The sequence below is a fragment of the Lycium ferocissimum genome, chromosome 8 (assembly GCF_029784015.1).
Source record: "Lycium ferocissimum isolate CSIRO_LF1 chromosome 8, AGI_CSIRO_Lferr_CH_V1, whole genome shotgun sequence".
NCBI lineage: Eukaryota > Viridiplantae > Streptophyta > Magnoliopsida > Solanales > Solanaceae > Lycium > Lycium ferocissimum.
In genome coordinates, this window is record NC_081349.1 from 40,228,192 (window position 1) to 40,255,554 (window position 27,363).

At 33.9% G+C, this 27,363-nt stretch overlaps 3 protein-coding genes across 5 annotated transcripts; all 3 read left to right on the forward strand.

Moving 5' to 3' along the window:
• The first annotated feature begins 827 nt into the window (after positions 1-827).
• On the forward strand, positions 828-5,942 carry LOC132068451 (DNA-directed RNA polymerases II and IV subunit 5A-like). Its single transcript, XM_059462045.1, has 5 exons — positions 828-888; positions 3,782-3,989; positions 4,109-4,288; positions 5,057-5,170; positions 5,638-5,942. The coding sequence occupies exons 2-5, from the start codon at positions 3,789-3,791 to the stop codon at positions 5,761-5,763; spliced, it is 621 nt and encodes a 206-aa protein (XP_059318028.1). The 5' UTR covers positions 828-888; positions 3,782-3,788; the 3' UTR covers positions 5,764-5,942.
• A 4,252-nt stretch (positions 5,943-10,194) lies between these two features.
• LOC132068452 (uncharacterized) lies at positions 10,195-25,659 on the forward strand. Of its 3 annotated transcripts, none has more exons than XM_059462047.1 (7): positions 10,195-10,446; positions 11,516-11,601; positions 11,876-12,019; positions 12,127-12,235; positions 12,794-12,917; positions 24,516-24,795; positions 25,350-25,659. In XM_059462047.1, the coding sequence occupies exons 1-7, from the start codon at positions 10,302-10,304 to the stop codon at positions 25,452-25,454; spliced, it is 993 nt and encodes a 330-aa protein (XP_059318030.1). In that variant the 5' UTR covers positions 10,195-10,301; the 3' UTR covers positions 25,455-25,659. The 3 variants fall into 3 exon arrangements, with proteins under 3 accessions (XP_059318030.1, XP_059318031.1, XP_059318029.1); XM_059462046.1 differs by lacking the exons at positions 24,516-24,795; positions 25,350-25,659 and adding exons at positions 13,636-13,990; positions 17,237-17,651 and having other exon boundaries at positions 10,198-10,446; XM_059462048.1 differs by lacking the exons at positions 11,876-12,019; positions 24,516-24,795; positions 25,350-25,659 and adding exons at positions 13,636-13,990; positions 17,237-17,651 and having other exon boundaries at positions 10,197-10,446.
• On the forward strand, positions 19,736-22,697 carry LOC132068453 (uncharacterized). Its single transcript, XM_059462050.1, has 5 exons — positions 19,736-19,769; positions 19,867-19,956; positions 21,545-21,630; positions 21,921-22,064; positions 22,180-22,697. The coding sequence occupies exons 1-5, from the start codon at positions 19,745-19,747 to the stop codon at positions 22,357-22,359; spliced, it is 525 nt and encodes a 174-aa protein (XP_059318033.1). The 5' UTR covers positions 19,736-19,744; the 3' UTR covers positions 22,360-22,697.
• Positions 25,660-27,363: the final 1,704 nt, after the last annotated feature.

The following is a 27,363-nucleotide window of genomic DNA, read 5'->3' on the forward strand; positions in this document are numbered from 1 at the left end:
GCAAAAATTAAAGACCAACAATATGAGAGGCATAATTTAAAGACCACAAATATGAAGGGCAAAATTTAAAGACTACCCAAAAGAAGGGCAATCCGCGCAAAAAAATGGTGTAAGAAATAAAAAGCCCAACTTAAAGAAATGGAGAGATCTTTTGTTTGCCCTTCCAACGCACTGGTCTTTAATTTTTGCCCCTCAAATTGTTGGTCTTTAATTTTTCTTCTTCGCTTAAAAAGGTGATCGAAAATATCCTGAGGTTCTGAGTTCGAACTCCCGCTCAGTAAAAAAAATAAAAATAAAGAATTTCGCAAAACAAGGCTTTCTGCGAAACTTCTACCCAAAATTAGGCCTATTCAGCCAAAAGTTAAGCCTTAAGACAGAGGTTTGCTTTAAGGCCTAATTTTAGGCAAAAGTTAGGCATTAAGGCAGTTGTTTGCCTTAAGACCTAATTTTGGACAAAAGTTTGCTTTAAGGCCTAACTTTTCCTAAACTAGGCCTAATTTTGCTGCGAAACTCTATCTTGTGAATTTTTTATTTTTTTACTATGCCAGAATTCAAACTCAGAACCTTTGAGTATTAGGCGAAGGGCAAAAATTAAAGATCAGCAATTTGAGGGACAAAAATTAAAGACCATCCCGGAGTAAGAAAAATCGTGCAAATTGGCCAAAATTTAAAGACCACGACCTAATAATGGAAAATCGTGCCAAAAGCCCAAAACCTAAATCTATCCAATTTTAAAATATGGTAACTTTTTCTCCTATAATACTACTAATAATTTGTTTCATTGGCAAAGCAAATTAAGAACAACTTGTGCCGACCAAACCAAGAAAAAACCCTTATAAAAGCGCCAACATTTATCGGATTTCTTCTTTCAGAATTTCGTCAATACACGTAATTTCTCCACTCTCTTTATCTCCTAATTTGAGTGCTTCATAGATGTTACATTTGTTAATATGCTGTTTACTATATTCAATTTGTTCAATATTATTGTTTCTTTTTTCCTTATGCTGATACATGATAGAAAAGTTGAGTTGATATTGAGGGGTGTTAGTAGGTTAGTGGGGGTGGGTGATGGTGTGGGCGGTGGAGGGGGTGGGAGTGAGGTGGGGTGGTGGGATGAGGGTGGAGGTGGGTGAGTGGGTGGGAGGTTAGTGGGGGGTGGGGTGGTAGAAGATGGGAGTGGGGGAGGGGGTGGGAGTGAGGTGGGGTGGTCGGATGGGGATGGTGGAGGTGGGTGAGTGGGTGGGAGGTTAGTGGGGGTGGGGTGGTGGGAAGATGGGAGTGGGGGAGGGGGGGGAGTGAAGTGGGGTGGTGGGATAGGGGTGGGAGTGAGGTGGGCTGATGGCCTGGGCGGTGGAGGGGTGGGAGTGAGGTGGGGTGGTGGAGGGGGTGGAAGTGAGGTGGGGTGGTGGGATAGGGTGGGAGTGAGGTGGGGTGGTGGAGGGGGTGGGAGTGAGGTGGGGTGGTGGGATAGGGTGGGAGTGAGGTGGGCTGATGGCCTGGGCGGTGGAGGGGGTGGGAGTGAGGTGGGGGTGGGGTGGGGGTGGCTATTTCCCGAAAATATTTTTTTGATGACATGGGAACCCGCAGCCGCTATTCTTTGGGTGCGCACAGGGTAAACCTAGCTCCTTTGCAATAGCTCGCAAACCACATAGGAGAGGTAACCCGCACTAGGCAAGCCCGGTGCGACGAGCTCGACCCAGAAGGCAAATCCACTGCTGTCGTAGGCAGGGGGTTTCGAACTTTAGACCCCAATTATGAAAGCCCCATGCTCAACCAACTGAGCCACCCTTGCGGGTTATTTCACGAAAATATTTCTCCACTAAACAACCGAACATGAGAAAATAAGTAGGAAATTCACTTATTTGCTAGGAAAACATGTTCCTCCATACCGAACACACCCTTAGTTTTAATCGGATTGTGAAATTTTGTGGAAAGTTTTTATATGGGGTTTATAATGATATCTGTACGTAGTTGTGTTTGTCACTTGATATGATTTTAAATAGAGTAATTTGCTTTTTTTATTTTTATTTTTTTATGGTACTATAAGTAAAAAATGAAAAAGTTTCCGTCTTTATGCTTGTAACATTTAGATTTTGATTCTTGTACAGCATATTATTTTTCCTCTTTTGATTGACAATTTCTTCTTAGGTTTTGTACGTTTTTATTTTGTTTCCATGCTATAGTAGCTCAATGGATTATAGTTATATGTTGCTGTATAACCTATATTACTTACTAATTTTTGTGTGAAAATTATTGATTTTTATAGGGTGGACTATACATATCTATTGTTTGCCTTAGTTGCAAATCTGTTCTTTAACTAAAATTAGTTGAAATACATGATTACTGCTCTTCATTCCTGAGAATTAGTTGATTGAATTTTTTGCTTGTATAATAGGAGGATTATTGAGATTGATTTAATTGTAATTGTAATTGTATAGTTACCAATGGAATCCATAGTTTTAGGCTTAAATACCGTTTGGCTTTTAGTGACTAAAAGAAATGCCGATGAAGTTGAATGGACCGTGAGAGATTCAAATCCAGCAGAGGCAAAAGAAAAAAAAGAACTTGATGATCTCTTTTCATTTGTATAAGCTTGGGTGGATAGAGTCGTTTTGTATCTGCATGGGTGGAAGGTAATAGGTACCAGGTGAATTAGTTAAGGTGTGTGCAAGCTTGCCCTGACACCGCCATTATTAAAGAAAAGAACAAGACTTATAAGGTTCCCAATAACTACAAGGAGAAATTAGAAGAGGAAACACAAAATTGTATGGTTATGATCCACTTAAAAAAGATATGGTTGTTATCCCTTGTTATATCTTGCAACTAAGTACATTGATGTGATTCAATTGATAATGAAAACTATGGCGAGGTTGATTATGAAGAAGATAATGATGGATTATTAGGAAGATGATGACAACTATGGGAGATTAAAAAAATGTGAAATCATCTGGATTATTTAAGTTAGTCTTTGCATTCTCAATATTTTGTGTGCTTCTGTACTTTATCATGAACTCATGCGCTCAGGTTATGCATCGAGTACCATTACTCACTATACTACACTCTTTTTCCCACCTCCATATTTGTACTATGTATCCAAAATTAGTTTGTTGATTGAAGTTTAGAATGCAATCTCTTTGACCTTCCCCTCAAACACGATCCTTTCAATTGCTAGTTTTACATCCTTAACTTTGGACATTAGTTCCATGTTTAGAATATATTCCAAATGATCTTTACCTGTTATTCATGTGCAAATCTATAGAATGATATGATTGGTAGAAAAGAAAAGGTAGGAAAGTTTTATCCCTTTCCTATGGGATTGTAGGAGATTTGTACCCGTTTCCTATGGGATATTACTTTTTTATTATTTGATCTAGTGACCATAAAAACAAGATTACTTTCAATTTTCTAGACAAAAAATCAGCGTCTCTAGGTATCCAATATAGATTGAGAGTTTCAAGAAAGAAATTTGTGGTATCACATATGCTATATAATATAACAACTTATACACCATTGCCGTTGAACTTTCTTTTGCATTAGTGTTCTTATTTGCAACAAAAAGCTATTGAAAAGAAAAACTGTTTTCGCTAGAGAAGTTTTCTGTCCATGCATTATGTAATAAGGAAGTTGGGGAAAGTTTCTCGTTACAAAGATGACATGTTGAAATCTCATGTGGTGCCTTCGGTGTTCAGAGTATTAGCCGTAACTAGGAGTTCTACCAAATTCTTTACCACTAATGTCTGATTTTTTTTTTTTTTTTTTTTTGAATTTTTGAATGTAATAGCACAAAGATGACGCTATCAGAGGAGGAGCTCTCAAGACTTTTCAGAGTTCGTAAGACACTGATGGAGATGTTGTCCGACAGGGGCTACCTTGTTGGAGATTTTGAGATAAACATGTCAAAACATCAGTTCCTTCAGAAGTATGGTGAGAACATGAAGAGAGAAGACCTTGTAATTCAGAAAGCCAAACGTAACAACAGTTCTGATCAGGTGTGCTGGCTCTTTAAATTTCCTTTCTTGCATAATTTCAATTATGGTTACTGTCAGTTCGTCAATTCACTTCATAATTGTTTGCTACACATGTCTCAGCCATTTCCCTTTGATTGCAGATATATGTGTTCTTTCCGGAGGAGCCAAAGGTTGGTGTCAAGACAATGAAAACTTATACAGAGCGCATGAAAAAAGAAGATGTTTTCCAAGGAATCCTGATTGTACAACAAAATTTGACTCCCTTTGCTCGTACCTGCATAAGTGAAATATCTACAAAGTTCCATTTGGAGGTTTTCCAGGTGACTACTAGTCTACTTTACACTAGTTCTATTATGAGCTTGTTCTTACTATTTGAATGAAAGATTGAAATTTTGTGATCTTTATATTTTTCATACCTTTATTTGGTTTCTTCAATTTTGGTCTGACTACTATTCATTAGAGTACGTGACACTACTCAAGTAATAGGACCACCAAAATCAGAGAGACGGTATGTTGTTACGATACCATTTACTTTTTGATAAGTGGACTATCTTTGTATCAAAATGGCATAGTGATGATGCCACTTCATGTTACCCTAGATATGTGTTCTGAACGAGAAGCTTGTCCTCTGGGTTTTCTCGTAATTAGTGTCATTCTTATTCTTAGGGGTGGGAGGGGGAGGGGAACACTTCAGTCATTTGTTTCATTGGAAAAGTGTTTGACATTCATTAGACTTCCAATTTGCTGTTGTGTTGATGGCTAATGTTATTGGATAGAAATCTGTGGCGTATGCCAAAAGTGGTGGCACTGTGGCAGCTCATTATGAAAAAGATATCATTGAGACCGTGAATGTTAATATGAATAAAATATAGGAATCAGATTATGTTATATAATTCCGTTATCGCATATGGTTGATACTCCCTAAAAAGAAAGTCTTCAATATGCATATGGTTGGAAAAGCAGGGAGCTCGCTTGATTTCTAATATGCACATTTAGATGTTTAGTTGCTTTATATGATATGATAGTTATCTATTGTCTTTGAATGCTTAATATTCTTAATCTTCAAGACGTATGATTAATGTTTTCAGGAGGCAGAGATGTTGGTGAACATAAAAAATCATGTTCTAATTCCTGAGCACCAGCCACTCACTCCTGAAGAAAAGAAGTCCTTGTTGGAAAGATATACTGTGAAAGAAACACAGGTTCGTCTTTCTATTATCATTGCACTAGCTAACCTTTTCACCTCATATAATAATACACTCAAGACCAGTAGACACGTGTTGCGTGCATAATGTTGAAGGCATTTTTGTTGAGCTAGTATTCCCTTTCAACCCGTTGGGAATGAGTTTGTTGTGAGGGGTGTAATTGGAGATAGAAAGAAGAAGATAAATCAGCATGCTTCATTATACTGTTAAAGCAGAAACTGTCTCGTTCCCTTAGTAGTATAGAAAAATTTAACCACTTTTCCCTTTGTGTCTTATTTTTTGTGATAGATCGTTGAAACCTTGTTATCTTCTGCTTTTTCCCTTAGGCTGATTTTTTTGTTCCCATCTATCATCTTGATTCCCCTCCCGTTGTTTTGAATTATGCTATTTAGATATGTGCGATTGATTACTGTTGTCGATTTTCTATCTAATTGAGTAACTAATACTTTCTTCTGCTGAAACAGCTTCCTCGGATTCAGATCACGGACCCAATTGCTAGATATTACGGGCTAAAACGTGGCCAAGTCGTGAAAATTATTAGACCAAGTGAGACTGCAGGCCGTTATGTTACTTATCGATATGTGGTTTGAACTAGTTTTTGATGTTTTCATCAGTTGAAATGTAAGAAGTTGACAGAACAGTAGTGTAGTTCTTTCTAGAAAGAGCGATTGAGAATCTTGAGAACCTTGCGTTTTCTCTACCCCTTCTTATACCATGTAAAAAACAATGATCCTTTACGTTCTTGAAACGATAACCATTGGGTTAACTTGGTTTTCTTTGTTCTTTTCATTTTCTGTGTCTACTGCTGCTTTCCCTGATTTCTAATGCTGTGATGAAATTATGTCTCCCTCTTTGATGCCATAAAAGCTCCAAACCCATTGTCGAATCATCCCCAATTAATAATACACCGTCGTACAAACTTATTTTTATCATGTTCTATTATTAACACATTATATCAATAATTTGACACGTACTAAGCATGTAATTGGAGTTGGGTGTAATTACAAAGTTCGACATGTTTGTTCGATCAAATAATTACTTGGCTAAGCGGGAATTAGGTGTAATTGATTAATTGTCCTCGGGGGGAGTTTTTTTTGGGTTTTTTTTTTTTTGCGGGGGGGAAGGGTTTGTGTTTGAGAATTGGGTGTAATTACACCTTGTAATTACATATATGGTTAATTTATTTTTATATCTATTATTTTAACTTCTTTTTTATTTTTACTTTTTAATTATTTTTTTAAAAAATATATATTTTTCTTCTTATATTATTTATTTTTCATTTCTTTTTTTCTCCTTCCCAACCTTACTTGCGATTTCGTAATTCTTTCGTATTTTTTTATTTTATTCATTTAGCATAACTGTGTTATTATTCTAATTTTGAAATTACACCTCTTAGTATTAGAGAGAATGAGTCATTAACAAACTTAGCATATAATGAGTGATATTATTAAAGTAGAATTTTATTGTGAATGAGGTTATAGACTTATATTTTTCCTTTCTTTTAAATTATATTTACTTAAGTTACGTTGGAACTTGCTTAAGTAATGTTGGAATTTGATATAAGAGTATTATATTAGATTTCTTTTTTGTATTTTGAATTTAGGTTATATTTTCGATTTTAATTTATTTGCTTTAGTATAATACTATTGACTTGTCATTTCACATTGCATGCTATTTACTTTTCACTTGATTTTTTTTTTGTCAAACATTTAGATAATGGTATGGTATTATATAAATATTATTTTTTTTGTCAAACATTCAATTCATGATGTTCTCACCAAAAAGTCGCCTTTTAATTTTTATAATTAAGTAAAATTAAAATATTATTAATTTGAAAAATATATATGTAAATTAGTCACAAATATATGATTATTACTATATTATTAAGAAAATAATGCGCTGCTAAATACATAATTTAATATTATTTATAAAGGGACATATTTTTCAAATATTAGTTTTAAATTTTTGATAATTAAATTTTATTTTTAAATTAAACTAAATGTAGTTACACCTGTGCAACCAAACAATACGCTTGTAATTACACTGTAATTACGTAATGATAAACAAATAGGTCGTTGTAATTATAATACTGTGTAATTACTTGGCTGTGAAATTACTAGCCTAGTAATTACGCTAATTCCAATTACCAGGTGGCTTTCCAAACAGACCTAGATAAATTCTGTTGGGGCAGTAAGTTTTATAATATTACAAATATAGAAGCTAATATTGATAAGTGATATTGATCATCACTATCTTATATTTTGCTGAAATTTCTAGTTCGTGTTTGGGAAGCTGTGAAATTTGAGTATAATTCAACTCAGCTCATGAGGTGAGGATTATTCAATATCGTAAAGGCACTCATTTTTAAATCCCCAATCAATGTTGGAGCTGCCACCTCACACGTGTCTTGGGGTGGGCATTTGGGCCGTCGGATTGCATATGAAAATTTTGGTTTGTATTTTCGGCTTTCTGATTGAAGAAATTACAATTTAAATCCAGCCGAAATAAGCTCGGATCAGATTGGATTTCTTAAGTTCAATTTTGGGTTAATCGGTTTGGGTATTTTAGATTTTCGATTTGGACTTTTGAGCCTTTAAGGCAGGTTATTAGGAACGAAATTCATGTGCCCCAGTTATCAAGTTATCGGTCTTAGCATAATGTGAAACCAAATATATGGGTTTAGCAAAGAGTTGTTACCGCTAAACCTATAGGTATCAAGTCGCATAGTTCAGTTCTACATTATTCCTTCTGATTCATTGGAAGTTGCCTTATTCTTAAAAGCAGTGATGTAAACTCCAGTTTTACAAGTTATATTATATTTAATTTGGTAGAAAATTCTATATTGGACTTAATATTATAACGAAAAAGGCCGTAGGATAGTAATCTATTGGACATTTGGACTGATTAATATTAGGCGCATACAATGATATAATATGGGTAAGCCTAAATATAAGGTATAAAAATTTAGGATTTTCATAAATCCGATATCCAATCTGAAATTCAAAAATTTTAAAAATAAATTCCAAAGTCCAAAAATTCAAATCAAATATCCAAAAAATTCGGATATCGATCGGGTTGGTCCAAACTATGCCCACCCCTACATGTGTCTAGGACTAGAGATTTGAAGGGTGGACAATCTAAATTGTGGTGGGCGGGGGGGGGGGGGGGGGGGGGGGTGGTGTGGGGGACTAAGAAATTAGGATGAACCTGAGCTTTGATAACGAAGTTAATTCATGAATCGAGGATTGCGTAAGACCATATAATGAGTTCCAAAATTAGGATGAACCCGAGCTTTGATACCAACGTTAATTCATGGAATCAAGGATTGCGTAAGACCATATAATGAGTTCAAATCCCCGATGTGAGATCTAATATGTCTACTATGGATTCCATCGGTTAACATGTTGTATTTGGTCCAACATTTGTTTTCGTCCTCTGGATAGCATAAGCAACACTACCTTGGTCTATATAAAGAAATGATAAATGATTTAATTAAATAAGTAAATTATTAACATTTTTTTAAAGAAAATAATATGTTAATTATGTTTATTACTACCATCGTATAGAACGGTGTTAATATTGCATGAATTAAAACACATGAAGTAGGACTCGACACAAAGGATGCACTAAAAATTTGTGAACTATCAAATTCTATACTAGCATAAACTGCACCTTATTTAAAACAAAAATTGAAATTAGACTCGAACTTGATGACTGCATAATAGCCAATTTCCATATGAAATTTGACTACAAAACCTGTTTAAACGTTAGGTGATAAAATTAGCAAATACCAATTCTACACAATTTAGGATTTTTATTCCAACTTCGAGTAAATTAGTTGATAAAATTGGCAAATATCAATTCTAAACAAGTTAGGATTTTTACTCCAACTTCAATTCTTCCATTCGTTATATAAACACAAACTTTTTTCTTCATATGGTTGTAACAGAAAAGGAACACCCAATCTAATATAAATCCCCCAGTATGGCTCAAACAGGTATACCAACTTCTTACTTCATGGATTTATTATGTTAAATTGCTAACAAATGGAGCATCGAGGTCTAAGTTGAGTACATTAGAGAATTCTTTATGATTTAGAAAGAGCTGGTTACCAAAAAAAAAAAAAAAAAGGGGGGAAAAAACAAAGAGCCAAGAAATAGATCTATTTTTTCATTCATGAAGAATAGAATTGGCATTCCAAGTTTTATTGATTAAAATAATATTACTTGTTGCTTTTTAGAACTATGATTTCGCCTTTACATGCTACATTATATGTTATGAAGCTCAAAACAAGAGTTAAATAGGTGAGACTTGAGAGATGACATAAGCTTATTTTTTTCGCTGATTATGGTGGTTTTCGAGTCAGATTATGCTTACCTGGACTAATTTTATCGGCTATCTATCGCTTTTCACCGCAAAAGTGACTCTACTAAATCTTGAATAAATAAGAAAAAAATTTACCTACTACTTTTTATCTTTGCTTATATGTAAACATGAGGGCCGGAGCCCGGTGCAATGAGATTCATTTGACTCTCTCATCAGAAAATTACATTATCCACACAAAAGTCAATTTGTTTTTTTAATGTATATGTAATAGATATTTTTTTTTTTAATTTTGCATTTTATATTAAAAATCCTGACTGCACCTTTAATTCTCTGCTACTTTATTGATCAGTAAGCCACAACTTTGGATATTATAGATAACACAAGTTTTATGAACCTAGGAATACATCGAAGGGCATAAACTGGTAATATGCTACGCTAATTAAATAAAAAGATTTAAATAATATATAAACAATATAATAGTCGAACTTAATCTTTATTTTTTGGTTCAAAAGAATGACCACGAAAAAATTAACTTTCTATTTAATTAAGGGTATTTTGGTCAAATTGCTTATTCTTGGAGTAATAATTTTTCTAAGGGTTTACAAAGAGCCACGTGGACATTCTTTGTAAGCGTAGGAAGTAAATGTTTACTAGACTTTAATTGGAAGATAATTTTGTCCACTTGGTCATATTTTATTAAAGATTAGTTTACACTTTACAGAATTCACATTTTCTCTGTTCTTTTGTTATACAGTAATAATTTGTTGATGTTGATGATGATGATGAGCTCAATTTATCAAAAATGGCTCATAACTTTGATTCTTCTTCTTCTTCTTCTTCTTCTTCTTCTTGTTTAGTTCCTCCTCTAATAGCAAAACCCAGCAAAGTTGACCTTGAAAGTGGACTCATTGACCATATTCAGTGCCGTATTTGTCTTGAAACTCATGGTGAGTGTTCATTTTCTTCATAGGTTTTGTTCATTATTATCTGAAATATTAGTTGGTTTATGTCTATTATTACGATTCTATTGATTTTAAGTGTAAAAAGGAAGTTTTTTTTGGGGATGGAGGGGGATTGATTTGCACTTTTGGCCCTAACTTGTGCTGGTCTTTAATTTTTGTCCTTCAAAATCGAACTTATGTCTATAAGTCATAAGTTATGCATTATAATATTCGCAAGTTATGCCTTGTCCTTAAAGGACATATGCCTGTTGGGGAGAAGTTACGCATCGTAATATTCACAAGTTATGTCCATGTGTCTTGCTAGGCATAACTTCGATTTTGAAGGCCAAGGTAACTCTGTCCCCCTAGGACAGATGAAAAGAAATCACTTAGTGCTTTTGTCTCCGATGGAATTTGAACCTACTGGTCAATTATTCTGAGTACCTTTAACTTAGGATCATGGTGAAAAAGTAAGTATTTTTGTGGGGAATTGTGCATCCTTTCAATAATCGTGATGTCCGAGCCAGCTTACCCTCACCTCGGCAAACTGTTGAGTACATGCTATCTCCCACCAGCATATGTATTGGTAGCGGGTTTGCCCCTTTTCCAGCTGAATGAATATTTTAACCCGGGATGGGGGTTTTGGGGTCTGGATAAAGGAGGAGGGTTGCAGTAGGTTGAGGTTCATAAAAAAATTAGTGAAATACTGATAAAATTCAACCCTAACTGCTTAAAAAAAAAAAAAAAAAAAAAAAAAAAAAAAAAACTCCACCCTAACTAATTTGGTTTATTTAAGGGGAAAACAAAGTTACAAACATAACTGATTTGATGTTGAGGCATAGTTGATTGGATTTTAAATCGTTCAGTTCAAATAGCCGCAGGAAAACAGAACATTTTGACAAAGAGGAGTTGTTAGTTTCTTATCTTTTATTCATATAATGTCTTTTAGCGGATGGTTCTTATTGAATTTTCCTTGTGTATTATTTTCAAAGCATATTAGTATTATTTTGGTTAATGAATTTATCGATGAATGAGAACCAAGATAAGTATGATTATTTTAACTTTTCCTTTTTAGGCAGGGATTTTATTGCACCTTGTAAATGCAAGGGTACATCAAAGTATGTTCACCGAGAATGCCTTGATCAGTGGCGTGCTGTAAAGGTATGTTTTCAGATTATTTGTTCGTACCTTATTACCTCTAATTAAACTTTACTAACTTAATTTATGTTGCTTAGACTCTTCAAAAATGCACTCTGGTGCGTGTTGGATCCTCTAAAAGTAGAGCATTTTTGGAGGATCCGACACGGGTATGGCAACATTTTTTGGATAGTCGAAGCAACATAGCTTGAGACTTAGTAGACATGCATTGATTCTTTAAAGAGTATGGTCAAGAAGAATTGAATATATACCTGTCCCCTAAACTGTCTTTTTACAGGAAGGATTTGCATTTTCCCATTGTACGACTTGCAAGGCTCCCTTTTACTTGAGAGTTAATGATCTTCGTAGAAAATGGCGAACCTTAAAGTTTCGGTTCTTTGTGACCACAGACGTTTTGTTCATTTTTCTCGCAGTTCAGCTTGTACGCGTGTGACCCTCTTTACATTATTTTTTCTTCATTTCTAGGTATTTCCTTTAGTAGTGCTGTGAACAAAATCTTAAATCGATCACTAACCTTCTGTTTTGCAGATTGTGGCTTCACTGGGATATTTAGTATATGTGATTGATAAGCACCAGATGTTTTGGCTTCGTTTGCACTGGGGTTTTGGTCCCAAGCTAAGCTTCTATTACATATGCGGTAAAACATCTTCATTTGCAGTAGTTATCAACATTTATTTATGTATGTATGTCAAACTGTTGTTTTTGCCTCAACTAATTCCATAGGTTACTTGTTACCTTTTTCAAAAAAAAAAAAAAAAAAAATTCCATAGGTTACTTGCTTCCTCCCACTAGCACCGATACCGGGTAACTCTATCCAGCAAGGTTAGCTTGGACAGATAGGAAGAAATCAGCTAGTGTTTAATTTTTGCCTCTGCTGAGTCCACTTCGTTGACCACCGGAGAATATCTTGGTTATTAAAATAGAAAAAGGAAAAAAAAAGAAAAAAAAAAAGGGAAAGAAAGAAACCAGCTGAAACAAACAGAAATGAAATAGAAAACAGTAGGAACAACCATGATGAAAGGGTCATAAGTCTGGTGGATTTGTTTCTCTCCTGCCTAATGGAAGAAACATATAAACATCCTTAATGCATATATCTCTCAAGATGTAAATAGTGCATCATCCAAAATTCTGCTTATAGTGATTCTCAAAAGATTATATTAGTTAATTTTATTGCTATTGGTTGGCTTTTGTGCAGGGGCATTGTTGTTTTTCGCTTTGATGGGCGTATCTGGTTGTTTCTTAGCTTGCTTTGATGAAAGCGTGCGTAATGATTTGGGTCAGCCCTGCCGGAATGTGTTGTCTTGTTGCTCTTGCAATGGGTACAAATAATATGTTTTATGTTCTTTTCGACTATTCACTATTTGCTTTCAGATCATTGTCACCTTAATACTGCAGCTTTCCTCTTGCTCTTTTTTAAAACCAAGAAACAAGTAATGAAAGATAACACACATATTAGTTTCTTCTCTGTGGACTGTGGCTTCTGCCCTGGGGTGGAGGTAGAGTATTACTTACGGGTTCGGACAAACCCACTAACTTTTGCTTAGACTCTGGAATTGTATTAGAAAATCCATTAATATGTAATGTCGAACACAGTAATTAAAACAAGCCATGGGTTCGGTGACAGTTTAGAATCCATAATCTTCAAATCCTAGCTCCGCTTCTGCCCTCTATTTTTTTATTACCAGACTATGCGATGAATTGTTAAACGTTGTTTGCAAATCTGTCAAAAAAAATAAAATTAATATGTATCTCTATTCACAACAGGCAGGAAGAATAGTGTGGTGACCATGAAATAAGAAAAATTGCCTATTATCTACTGCTATAGCATATGTTTGTCATGTGAAAACTCCTTCATATCCTTTTATACAGTTGGCAATTCTTTGTGACATCACAAGGAAGTATAACGCTAACGCTAACGCATCTTTTGATTAATTTTCTAGCTTTTTTAATGATCTGTTATCTAATGCGTTAACGGCTTGTACTGTAGTTACTGGAGAATTCTTTTTCTCTTTCTGATCCTTTTTCATATTTTTACAGACTGTGTGCAGACTGCCATAGGCCTCGTACAGGTAGAACTTACATCTGCATTGATTCTAACATCTGCTCCGGGAATTGTTCAAATTCGACGTGTGAGTGTTGCTCGGACTGTGAATGTGGGAATTCTTGCACGGACTGTGAATGTGGGAATTCTTGCACGGACTGTGAATGCGGGAATTGCTTCGGAGGTGATGGTGATGAACCTGGGAATCCGGTATTATTAATTGTGGCTTTAATTGTGCTAGGACTATTCGCCATCTTTGGCATGTTTTACAGTGTTTTGGTTGCTACGATGGTGGGACAGAGAATTTGGCAGCGACATTACCATATACTCGAGAAAAGAATGCTCACAAAGGTAAAGCTACGCACTTGTTTTTTTCCTCTCTTTCAAACTGTTTGTCATTGTCTAGGGGTGGATCTGTACCACACGCTAAGGGTTCGGAACCCAGTAGCTATGGCCTAAACTCTGTATTTTTGCTCAGAATCCCACTTAATATGCATGAATTATCTATCTCGAATCCAGTCGATGTCCTATCCTAGAATCCAAAATGCATAGACTTAAAATCCTAGATTCGTCTCTGCCATTTTTTCTACCATTTAGAAGAGGGAGTTTGGGGCACCTTCGTCGTCCGTCTGTGGACCCCCCATAAAAAAAAAATTTTTTTTTAGGGCCCCATATTAATCAACCCCTAAAAAAAAAAAAATTTGTAAAAAAAAAAAAAAATTTTTTTGGGCCCCATATTAATCAAGCCCTTAAAAAAAAAAAATTGTGGGCCCCATATTAAACAACATCGAGTATTAAAAAAAAGTGGAACTCACCACATCCAAAATCAGAGGAAAAAAAAAGTATTGAAAAAAAAAGTGAATCCCATATTTAAAAAACAAACACTGTTAAAAAAAATGTGGGCCCCATATTAAACACGATGTGTATTCGTAGCAAACACTAATATAATAAAGATTTAGATACGAAGACAAAACTACTGATGTTATATTAATCGTATTTTGAACATAGTCTATATATATATATATATGCATAAAAATAGTGCAAACTAATAATGTCCAAAAGGGTGGGCCCCATACTAAATAACACCAAGCAATATAAAAAATGAAAATAAAAAAAAAGGAAGAAACTATATAAAGCATGGGTTTAGACTCATGCTTCATCGTCCGTTGTCCCTTAAAAAAAAGGGTGGGCCCCATACTAAATAACACCGAGCAAAGAAAAAAAATTGGAACTCACCATCTCCAAACTCATGGAAAAAAATAAAGTGGACCCCATATTAACGAAATCAAGCAATATTAAAAAAAAAAATTGAACCCCATATTAAAAAAAAATATAATATTAAAAAAAGAAGTGCGTTTTTTATTCGTAGCAAACACTAATATAATAAAGTTTTAGATACGAGCACAAACTACAATGTTATATTAATCGTGTTTTGAACATAATATATGTATATATATTATATGCATAAAAATAGTATAAACTAATAATGTCCAAAAAAAAAAAGTGCACCCCATAAAGGGTGGACCCCATACTAAACAACATCAAGCAATATATATATAAAAAAAAAAAAAAAGTAAAAAAGTGGAACCCACCATCTCCAAACTCACGATAAAAAAAGTGGACCCCATATTAACAAAATCAAGAATATAAAAAAAAGTGAACCCCATATTAAAAAAAAAATAATGTCAAAAAAAAAAGTGCAGACTTTGTATTCGTAGTAAACACTAATATAATAAAGTTTTAGATACGGAGTACAAACTACAATGTTATATTAATCGTATTTTGAACATAGTGTGTGTGTATATATATATATATATATATATATGCATAAAAATAGTGCAAATTAATAATGTCCAAAAAAAAAAATGCACCCCATATTAAAAATCAAACAATATTCATGTAATTTCCAAAGTATCTCATTGAGTCAATAATGATGGATTCGTTGCACGTGCGTATCAATTCATTAGTGGAGCAAATGAAATTGCTTTTCTTCAAAAGGTTAGGTAGTCAAACCATACAATTTTCTTTTCTTTTTTTATATTAGCGAGATCTAATCTAGCTATTAAACCTGTTGTATTTGCTATTCCGCCATGTCATTTATTTTTATGTTTACTAAAATAAATATACTTAAAATATTTATATTTTAAAATAAGATAGAATTTAATTACTTTTTTATTTTTATTCTTACTCCAATAAATGTGAAAGAGATTAATGTCGTAGAAAAATATATATCAAATGGAAATCAAATAATGAATAAGGTAAATTAGTCAAATCATAATTCTAATCGACGTTTTCTTAAAAAACCATACAAAAGACAACATGACAAGTAAAATGAGCTAAAACCGAGAATATTTACCAAAAATTAAAAAATAGTATTTCTTCGTTTAAATAGAAAATCAATTTCTACTTTGTTTTGTTTTGTTTTAAACATGTAAAATTAATTTAATAATTTAAATTAGAATTATGCAAATCAAAATTTGATAAAAAATAATAAGTATTTTACACTTTTAAATTAATCGAATTAAAATTAAAAGTATCAACTGATGCTTAAATATTGCTATTGTTTTATCTCAAAGAGACGAAAATAGTTTCTTTTTAAACAAGTCTTCTCTTTTAAAAAATATTAATAAATTTGCCGATTTTGTATTAGTAGCAACCATTAATATAATAAAATTTTAGATACGGAGCACAAACTACAATGTTATATTAATTGTGCTTTGAACATAATATATATATATATATATATATATATATATATATATATATATCAAAGACAACTATATACACATAGATGCACTATAATCTAAAGTGTTGGGCCCGTGCACAGCACGGGCATAGACCGCTAGTCATACATATATATATGACTATCGATGTAATCCAAGAAGTTAGTCGAAAGGACCTGGATGCTCTTGTTAGTTAGTTTGGACAAAGAATATACAGATAATAGCATTTAGAAAAGTGTTATACCCTGATTTAAGTTTAACATCTGACTTTCTGGCTGCCATTGTGTTCTGGCACTGCAAAATGTGGATTGCCAAACCGTTTTTCTCTTTGGTCCCTATATTGAGTGATCAAAAAAGAGACATTGCTCTTGGAATTTCTCTTTGCACGCCATGTTTTTTGGTCATTCCCTCTCTATCATTGTCATAACCAAACTGAAACTTTTAAGTAATTGAACTTCATAAATTGGTGTTCAGATTTTGCCTAACGATATTTGAAGTTTCAGTTTCTTTTTCCGTTCTCATTCATGTGGAACACTTTTTGCTATGAAGCTGTTAATTTGGTTGAGATCAATCAGCAGGGGCGACCCTACATTTTTGCTTACAGGTTTGGCAAAACCCAATAGCTTTGGCTTAGACCTTGTATCTGTGTTTAAAATTTCACTAAGTATGTGTAAATAATTTATCTAGAATCCAGTAGGCTGCCTTTTTTAGAATCCAGAACCTATAAACTCAAAATTCTAGCTTCATCAGAATGTAGTTTGGTGTCCTGATGAAGTGAATATTTTCATGAACCACTCATGATTGTTGCATGATATTTATCATAATTCTGACAGAGCTTATTAGGTTTCTATCTGATATGCTAATTCTTGAATAGGAATATGTTGTGGAGGATGTTGGCGAGGTGGCTGGATATAATTGGTCTCCGCCGCCACTGCCACAGCAGCATGTTCAGCAGCTTGAAGCACTTGGACTTCTATAAACTTGAAGGAGTTGAAAGGAAACAAAAGATCAATTACACTCAAGTCTCTGCTGTTGGATTTCCAAACAGACTATTCTTACATACACAGCAACATACCCAGTGCAATCCACAGTGGGTTCTGAGGAGGGTAGAGTGTACTAGACCTTACCCCTACCTTAGGAGGTAGAGAGGTTGTTTCCCATAGACCCTCAGCTCAAGGCAAACCTTTTTTTTTTTTTTTTTTTTTTTGACATATGTGCATAGTTTGTTGAAGAAGAAACTGATCATTTATAAGTCGAATGAAGCAACAGGAAGCATTTCAACTACAGGTGTATCCAAGAAGCATTTTCTCATAATCATTTTGAGAGAATCCTTTTCTACCAATGTCAAACTAACAAGTATTAACAAGTACTAACTATATGGATTTACTATGTTAAATTGCTAACAAATAGAAGATCGAGATTTAAATTTAGCTCATTAGAGAGAAATCTTTATGTTTTGTAAAGTGCCAAGCAACAGAGCTATTTCATTAATGAAGAGGACTTGGTTTACTAATCAAACGTTTACGCAAGAGGGGCAAGACAAACCATGGATTTGACATTCCAAGTTTTATTGAGGAATAATATTGCTAATCATGAAAACCAAATATTTTTCACTTTATTTGGTATTTTGAAGTTGGAGTTGAGGATGGAGTTGTGTTAGGTTATACTTAGTTTTTTCAAAGAATATTAGGTTGTTTGAATGTAATGAAGTGAAAAAAGTGAAAACAAGGTTTTAGGTGTTTTTCATATTCCAAATACAACTTGAAGCCGTATATGAAATTTTCATGCCAAACACTAATAAAGGGAAAAATTCTCATGGCCAAATGGTATCTGCTTATTTCTTGCTTTTTAAAATTGAATGTGTCAGTAGAAAATATTTTTCAATTTTCTCATGTTTCGTTGGTCAAAATTTTTGGAAAACATTTTCCCCAGAAAAATAAGTTTCCTAAAGAAGATGAAATTGACTTTTCTAATGAAAGTAGGGAAAATAAGTTTTACAAATAGCATTTCACATTCATTATGTGATGTCCTCCCCACCGTCTAACACATCTCATCTTCACCTAATCCCCGTAGCCGCCGTCCCCACCACCACACTCTCCAACTCTTTCCCTTCTCTCATAAGATTACGTACTTTCTCTTATATTTTTTCTTATTTTCTTTCTAAAAGAGCTTAAAAGTTCAACATCAAAAGTTGTTTTAATGTAATAAAAGTTTGAGATCATTAGATGACGAGAATTTAAAAAGATAAAAAATGAACAAGAGCATGAAAAGTCGATAAATTATACATTTTTCCTTAACAGGGATTATATTACAATATATGATTTTAAGGCTAAATTTACTCAATTTTTTATTTATTTTTTATAAATATTATGATTTGTTTAAAATAATATATATATATATATATATATATATATATATATATATATATATATATATATATATATATGTATGTAAAATATAGTGTCTTATCATTATGTTTATAAAAAATAAAAAATAGAGTAAATTTAGCCTTAATTTAATATAATATTTTTGATATTGTCTTAACCTTGAATGTTCGGTAAAATATAATAGTCACCCTTATATTGATAGTTTAGAGTTATTTTCTAAATTAAAAGTATTAAGGAAAAAAACAATACAAGCAAAAAATAATATTCCGGCATAGTCAATCAAATAAAAATATGTGATCCTTTTTAAATGCTTATATTTCTGATAAAGTAATGTTAACAGTTCCTATAACATTTACCTTAGCGAAAAGAAGCTTTTTAAAATTAAAATTGAAAAATCTTACCTACAATCAACAATTCTTAAGAAATACTAAATGAGTTGACTATGAGCCTGTTTGGATGGGATTAAAAAAAGCAGCTTATAAGCTAAAAACAATCTATAAGCTGCTTTAGATAAGCTAAGCCAAACGAGCTCAATTATTTTTTTGGGTTTATTTTAAGCACAAAATGACTTTAAGCTGACCAACCAAACACTCAAAAAAAGTATAAGTCATTTTTATTGACAATTTATAAGCCAATCCAAACAGGCTCTATATAATCATTCGAAAAATAATTGTTAGAAGAAATAGATGATAAAAAATTATTAACCTCATTGCATCTCAAAAAGCTAGAAGCATCGATTTTATGAGAAAAATATTTTTTAAATAAAAGGCCTCCAAATAAATTTTAACTTAAAGCCCACTAAAGTGCTTGAGTTAAAGCTTAGTGCTTGAGCCGCGCAAACATTATAATAGTCGAACATTTTTAAATCAACGCTCGCAGTTGACTTTATTTCATGATTATTTTGTCCATCTCGGTCATAGTTTATTCAACTCTATTTTATAGATAGACCTTGCAAAGACTTCTCATTTTCTCTGTTCTTTCGTTATAATTTCTTCATGACAATGAACTCAATTTATCAAAGTGCAATTTCTTTGTCTCTTTCTTTTGATAATAATTGGAGAGAAAAAAGGAAAAAAAAAATGGCTCAACTTTGATTCTACTTCTTCTTCATGTTTAGTTCCTCCTATGATCACCAAAGCCAGCAAAGTTGACCTTGAAGCTGGAAACGTTGACCAAATTCAGTGCCGTATTTGCCTTGAAACTGATGGTGAGTTTTCAATGACCCCTTCATTGGCTTGTGCAAATATCAACCTTGTATATAGAGTGTATAATAGTGTATGAACGGTGTTTATACACAAATATGAGCTAAATCAGGTGTTTATATACAAAGTATGGGCTGCATGACGTAAATATTGTCAAAAACACACAAAGAGCGTACTTTTCCTTATCTTGAATTCTTGTTAGAACTCTGTTTTGCTTTTAAGGGTGTGGTATTTTCCGATTTTCTCACATTCGGTTGGCTAAAATGTTTTAAACATATTATTAGGAAAACAAGTTTCTCATTTTTAGGAAAAAGAAAACAAGTTCCATGTCAAAGTTCATTATTGTCTCCTCCCCACCCATCAATACCCCAACCCCCACCCCTTGACCATCCCACCCCGCCACCCCGAACACTCACTCCCCACCCCATAATATTTTGCTAGATTACATACATATACTTTTGGAATAATATTCTTTTGCTTTCTTACAAAACACTAGAAAGTAAGTAAAAAAAAAAAAAAAAAAACCACTTGTTTTCCAAGAAAATATTTTCTAGGAAAACATTTTACCAAACACATCCTAAGTGTAAAGGAAGTTGCTTTGGGTGGTAGGAGCGAAGCTACAGTATTAGGTATGAGCTTGGATGAACCAATAACTTTTGCTTAGATCTTGTATTTGCATTAGAATATCAATTAAATATGTATCAATACTTAATTGTAAACCCAATAACTAAAATGAGCTATGATTTTAGTGGCAAGTTGAGAACCCATAAACATCAAATCTTGGCTCCGCGTCTAGTGGGTGGTCAAGTACTCTAAAAACCTTTAATTAAGGCTCATGGTGAAAAAATAAGTATTTTTGTGGTAGAATTGTGTATCTTTCAAATGTGGGTCCACTACCTTTTGATAACCGTGATATCTGGGTCAGTTTGCACTCACTTCGGCAAACTGTCGAATACCTGCTACCTGTCATAGTTATTGAATAACGCATTTGACCGTTAGCAAACTGAAAGCTAAATTATTTTAGCCCAGCTGTAGTTTCTGCATTGCTGAGAGGCTGAGCTGAATGAAAATTTTAATGTGGGGAGGGAGTTGAAGATGTGGTGTTTGTTTTGTTGTGGTACTCTTAGTTTGAATTGAAGATGGTTGGTTGCGTAATGTAAAATATCATATATCTTTTATTCTATTTGAAACAGTTCATATCGAACTCTGCATATAATCGCATATCAGAGCTGACTCCAAGTCTGGTTTAAAGGAGGAGGGTTGGAGTAGCTTGAGGTTCAAAAAGAATTAGTCAGATTGCGATAAAATCAACCCGAACTACTTTGGGTTATTCATGGGGAAAAAGCATAATTGATTTGCGATTTAGGCATCGTTGATTGATTGCTTGATTTTAATCGTTCAGATCAAATGACAGAAGGAAGAAAACATTTGGACAGAAAGGAGTTGTTAGTTTGTAATCTTTATTGTCGTCTAGTGAATGGTTCTTGCTGAGTTTTCCCTTGTTTATTATGATCAGAGCATCTTAGTACTATTTTGGTTAATGAATGCATGAGAACCGAGATACTTATGATTATTTTAACTTTTCCTATTTAGGTAGGTATTTTATCGCACCTTGTAAATGCAGGGGTACATCAAAATATGTTCACCGAGGATGCCTTGATCAGTGGCGTGCTGTTAAGGTATGTTTTCAGATCATTTTTTCAAGTTTTAGCCTTACTACCTCTAAGCTTTGCTAATTCGGGACTTATGTTGCTCGGACTCTTAAAAATGCAAGGGTGTGTATCGGATCCTTAAAAAAATGCATCTTGATCAGTGGCGTGCATTTTTTAAGGTGACCAAGTATTCAATTAGTTATTGGCTTTTGGCATCATTATAGGCTAAGGCTTCAACTGCTGGCAGATTACTTCTTACTAAGCCTTAATCATCAAAATTGAATTATAACTGTCCCCTAAAGTTTGTCTTTTTACAGGAAGGATTTGCATTTTCCCATTGTACGACTTGCGAGGCCCCTTTTTACTTGAGAGTTAACGATCTTCAGAGAAAATGGAGAACCTTAAAATTCCGGTTCTTTGTGACCACAGACATTTTATTCATCTTTCTCGCAGTTCAGCTTGTACGTTTGTGACCCTCTTTACAGTTTTTTTTTTCCGTCATATCTAAATACTTTTTTTAAATGGTAATGTGGACAATATCTTAAATTGATCACTACCCTTAATTCTGTTTTGCAGATTATAGCTTCATTGGGATTTCTAGTGTATGTGATTGATAAACACCAGATGTTTTGGCTTAATGTGCATTGGGGGTTTGGTAGTGAACTGAGCTTCTATTACATATGCGGTAAAACATATTCATATGCAGTAGTTATCAACATTAATTTATGTATACTTGTCGAATTGTTATCTGATTAGCTGACCAATCCAGAATAATGCACACATGTTCAGATACAGTTGTTATCTGCCCATGTTGACATGTAACTTCGGTCCCAAGAGGTCTGATAGACCTGATTTTCCCTCCTGGTTTTGGAATTATATGTCTTATTTAGTTGTATTGGTAAATGAGATTTGGTTGGGGAGGGGTGGTGGAAGAATATGAGATAAACAATATTTACTTAGATATTCCAAAGTTTTCGCATCGTAAGAGTGCAAGATCCTTGCATGGCTATTCTGTTGGAACTTCGGACAGAAAGGTGCTATTGTGTTGTCCAACTGTCCATTCCTTGGATTGCTATAAAGCTAATTAGCACCTTCAATCAAAAAAAAAAAAAATTGGTTCAGTGATAAACACAACACATAAAGTGTGCGTCAAGCGATCTAAAATTTTGAGTTTATAAGTGTTGGATGACTAGAAAGCCTGGTATTTAACTGAATGAATGGTAGAGGGATGGGCTCACACTTGCCCGAGTTTTGAACTTGTGAACACAATTTGGGTTGGAGGAGCGAACTCAGAGATTTCTTTTTTGATAACCATATCCATCTCTCAAAGTATGGTTGCCCCCGCCGCACATTCATGAGTTCAAACTATGGCAGTGAGTAAAGCCTGGTAGGTGAATGGTAGAGGTGCGGGCTCACACTTCACTGAGTTTTGAACTTGTGCACGCAATTGGGGTTGGAGGAGCTAACTCAAAAATTTCTCGGTTATCAAATTGAAAAAAAGAAATAGAACCAGCTGAAACAAACAGAAATGAAATAGAAAACAGTAAGGAACAACCATGATGAAAGAGGCATGAGGTCTGGAGAATGACGGGGTCTTTTCTTCTCTCATGCCTATTTAGAAGGAAACATAACCTTTTTATATGTCCGTCAGAGCATGAAAGTAACATCCTTGATGCATACATCTCTCCAGGTTTAATTAGTGTATCATCCAAAATTGACTCTGCTATTTGCAGTATATAGTGATTCTTAAATGATTATATGAGTTAATTTTATTGCTATTTGTTGGCTTTTATGCAGGGGCTACTGTTGTTTCTCGCTTTGATGGGCATATCTTTGTTGCAGGGGCATTAGTGTGCGCGATGTTTTTCAGCCCTGCAGGGGAATGCGTTGTCTTGTTGCTCTTGATTGGTGTATCTGGTTGTTTTTGTCTTGCTTTTGACGACAATGTGCGTGAGGATTTCACAGTAACCTGCCGAAATGCGTTGTGTTGTTTTCCTCTTGCGCTTTTTAAAAGAAACAAGTAATAAAGCATAACATGTTTTTCTTCTCTGCGGCTTCTCCGGATCATAGATAAGAGTTAATACGGGTTTGCAGTCTTCTTTCTTCCTGTTTAAATTTGCTCTTAAAATCCATTAAATATGTAATGAAAAGATAACACACATATTAAGTTTCTTCTCTATGGCTTCTGCCCTCTATTTGTTATTATTGGATAACTTGCTCGCTTCGGCTCTGCTTCTGTCCAGGGATTTTCACTATGCGACAAATTCATAAACACTGTTTGCAAATCTTGCCCAAAAGGAAATAAAACATCTCTCAAGAAGGAAGGGATTCAATATTTACTGGTACATTGAAAAATAATTTGAGTTGCCTTTACAAGTAATTTTAATCTGCTGCTATAGCATATGGTTCATAAACATTGTCTTCAAACCTATCCAAATAAGAATAGTATGGTCATCATGAAAATCTGTAGCTGCCTTTATCAGGAAATTGCCCATTATCTGCTGCTATAGCCACGAGTGGAGCTAGGGTACCGGAAGAGGGTTCATCCCAACCCCCTTTGTCAAAAAATTACGGTGTGTATATAAGGTCAATATTATTTTTTTGTGTTTATATAGTAATGTTGGTTCCCTAGGCTTCTTCCTATTTTTACTTCGTTATACTTTGAATTCTAGCTCCGCAATTGGATATAGCATTGTGTTTGGCATGTGAAATCACCTTCGGGTCCTTTTCTAAAGTTGGTAAGTTTTTGCAGACATCACGAGGAAGTAAAACTCTAAAGAATTTTTCGATTGTTTGATTTTCGTCTTCTAATTTTTTGTTTCTTTTTGATATTTTATCTACTGCATTAACGTCTTGTACTGTAGTTGCTGAGAATTGTTTTTTCTTTCTGATCCTTTTTCATACCTTTGCAGAATGTGTGCAGATTGCTATAGGCCTCATACAGGTTCAACTTCTATGTGCACTGATTCTGACATATGCTCCTCGAATTGTTGCACGGACTGTGAATGTGAGAATTGCTTCGGATGTGATGGTGATGAATCCGGGACGCCGGTATTATTAATTATGGCCGTAATTGTGCTAGGATTATTTGCCATTGTTGGCATGTTTTACAGTGTTTTGGTTGCTACGATGGTTGGACAGAGAATTTGGCAGCGACACTACCACATGCTTGAGAAAAGAATGCTGACAAAGGTAAAGCTTCTCCCTAGTTTTTGTTCCTCTCTTTCAAACTGTTTGTCATTGTCTAGGGGCTGATCTACACAAGTAACGGGTTCGACAGTAGCTGTGGCCAATACTTCGTATTTTTTTTAAGAAAGCACGTACTCAATATGTATAAGAATCCATACCAGGGTGTATTAGTTTTTTATTAGTTGCTGAAATTATTTTTTATCCACGTTTTTGTATAAGAAAAACAATAATTTCTAAACAAGGTATAGTTTACTAAATAGTGTGTGTTAGAATAGGAATATTACTGGTATGGTTAATGCCATGGTTTACTATGTATAAGAATATAACTAATACAGGTATCAGTTCTACATAGGTTGAAAACACTATCAAACAAGGAATTAAATAATACCAAAGTTGTATTATTTTCTCTAACACTTCCTACCAAACAACCCCTTAATAGTATAAAATACCTATCTCGAACCCAATCGTCTTACCCTAGAATCTAGAACCCATAAGCTTAAGATCTTGGATCCGTCTATGCTATTGTTATATATCTGATATGCTAATTCTTTGTATAGGAATATGTCGTGGAGGACGTAGGCGAGGTGGTGGATAATTATTGGTCACCGCCGCCACTGCCACAGGAGCATGTTCAGCAGCTGGAATCACTTAGGCTTCTATAAGCTTGAAGGAGTTAACAAAGGAAACAACAGATGGATTACAAAATAATATTCACTCAAGTCTATATTGTAGTTGGATCCCCAAAGGACAATTCTTACACACCAATTGAAGTTTTCTATGAACTCAATAAGTTTTCACTTATGTGCATAGTTTGTGAATGACCACATGAATTTAATTGTTGAAGAAACTGATCATTTATAAGTTAAATGAAGCAACAGGAAGCATTTGACCAACTATAGGTCTCTTCAAGAAGCCTCTTCTCATAATCATTTGAGAGATCACTTTCCTACTAATGTCAAACTAGCGAGTATTATCATATTCTATATGTATATATCGACTCCTCCAAGGGTTTAAATATGTTTAAGTCCACACTACACGCACAAAACTTTTATAAACATTTTGTGTTCATCAACCTAGGAGTAAGGATGCTAGATGGTATCAAAATTAAGTCATACACAGAAAAAGTAAAACCAAGTGCACATTAAACCAATTGAATGTGGTTAAAGATAAGAACAAGTTACAGTCTCGTAATTGCAACTTACCTTGTTCCAGTCTGACAGGAGTTTAATCACTATTATTTTTTTATATTATTAATTTACCTAAAAGATAAAATAAACTTTATTAAAGCTGAGAATCTGCCAATTATAAATTTTGGGTTGAATGTTTTTACCTATTTCTCTAGATAATCGATTATTGACATTTTTGTCCCAACTTCTTTACTTGTAACTTATTCCTTCTATCCCAAATTATTTGTCGTAATTGGTAAAATAATTGTCTCAAATTATTTATCATTTTAGAAGTTCAAAATAGAATTAATTGTTTCTATTTAGCATTTCACCTTTAGTAGTTATTATTCTTGAAGATTACAAACACCTCAATATGGGGTCATGTTATGATTGCTCAAATACTAACGAAATGTAAAATCATTAGGAACCCTTCCTAATTTTATTAAGAGTATGTAAAAAAGAATGAAGACAGATAATTTAGACAGAGGGAGTATCTTATTTAATTTTGACGGGACGTTTACTTAGCACGGGGCCAGACGTAAGCCTCATGGATCTTTAAAATTTTAATTTATAATGAATAAAATATTACAATAATATAAACATTACAAAAAATACATTAATAGTTCAAAAAAAGTCAAAAACATGATTAAAGAAACTCATATTAACAAAACTTCTAACATGATTTTACAAGTATAAATAACGGCAAAGGCTCAAATATGCCCCTAACTTTTGCGAAATTATACGCATATACCCGTCGTTAAAAGGTTGGCTCGAGTATGCCCCCAACATTTTTTTTTGCGCCATATCTGCCCTTATGCTAACGGTGCCCACAAAAACTCGGGTCCCCTCTCTTTTTTATGACTCGTACCCACCGCCCTCCCGAACCCAACAAATTTAATACCAACGTTATTATTTTCTCTCATTTCACTCTCTCTCTTCTCTTAGTTTAGGCGACCCATTTCACTAGGGTTTGCGCTGTCGTATTAGCTAAGGTCTGAGTTGCTGTTTGATCGGAGAAGGGTCGTCGTTGCTGTTTTCCTACGTATTAGCTAAGGTCTGAGTTTTTATTTCATCTATTTATCATTTTGTATGCTAGTTAGGTTTTTTCCGAATCGTTTTGTGTGGGTTAAGTTAGGATTTTATATAGTAAGAGAGATTCAGTATTTTATTGTGTTTTTAGGCATCTATTTCTGATTTAAATATGCCCGTTAGTGTTTTTTTCAAGTGTTTGTGTGTAGGTTCAGTTAGGGTTTTATATAGTAAGTGAGATTCGAGTATTTTATTCTTGTTTATAGTTGTTTGTGTACGTTTACATACTAAAGAACACATATCTGGTCATTACAGTTGATTTTTTTTTTAGGTTGTTGTGGTTCATAATCAAGTAAAGTATTCCTCTTTTAGATGT

Excerpts from the sequence above, each read along its gene's own strand:
- LOC132068451 (XM_059462045.1), top strand. The coding sequence starts at position 3,789 with ATGACGCTATCAGAGGAGGAGCTCTCAAGACTTTTCAGAGTTCGTAAG. Across the intron at positions 4,289-5,056 it reads TCCATTTGGAGGTTTTCCAG|GAGGCAGAGATGTTGGTGAA; the intron begins GTGACTACTAGT and ends TAATGTTTTCAG. Across the intron at positions 5,171-5,637 it reads ATACTGTGAAAGAAACACAG|CTTCCTCGGATTCAGATCAC; the intron begins GTTCGTCTTTCT and ends CTGCTGAAACAG.
- LOC132068452 (XM_059462046.1), top strand. The coding sequence starts at position 10,302 with ATGGCTCATAACTTTGATTCTTCTTCTTCTTCTTCTTCTTCTTCTTCT. Across the intron at positions 10,447-11,515 it reads TATTTGTCTTGAAACTCATG|GCAGGGATTTTATTGCACCT; the intron begins GTGAGTGTTCAT and ends TTTCCTTTTTAG. Across the intron at positions 12,918-13,635 it reads TCTTGTTGCTCTTGCAATGG|ACTGTGTGCAGACTGCCATA; the intron begins GTACAAATAATA and ends ATATTTTTACAG.
- LOC132068453 (XM_059462050.1), top strand. The coding sequence starts at position 19,745 with ATGACAATGAACTCAATTTATCAAA. Across the intron at positions 19,957-21,544 it reads TATTTGCCTTGAAACTGATG|GTAGGTATTTTATCGCACCT; the intron begins GTGAGTTTTCAA and ends TTTCCTATTTAG. Across the intron at positions 21,631-21,920 it reads ATCAGTGGCGTGCTGTTAAG|GAAGGATTTGCATTTTCCCA; the intron begins GTATGTTTTCAG and ends GTCTTTTTACAG.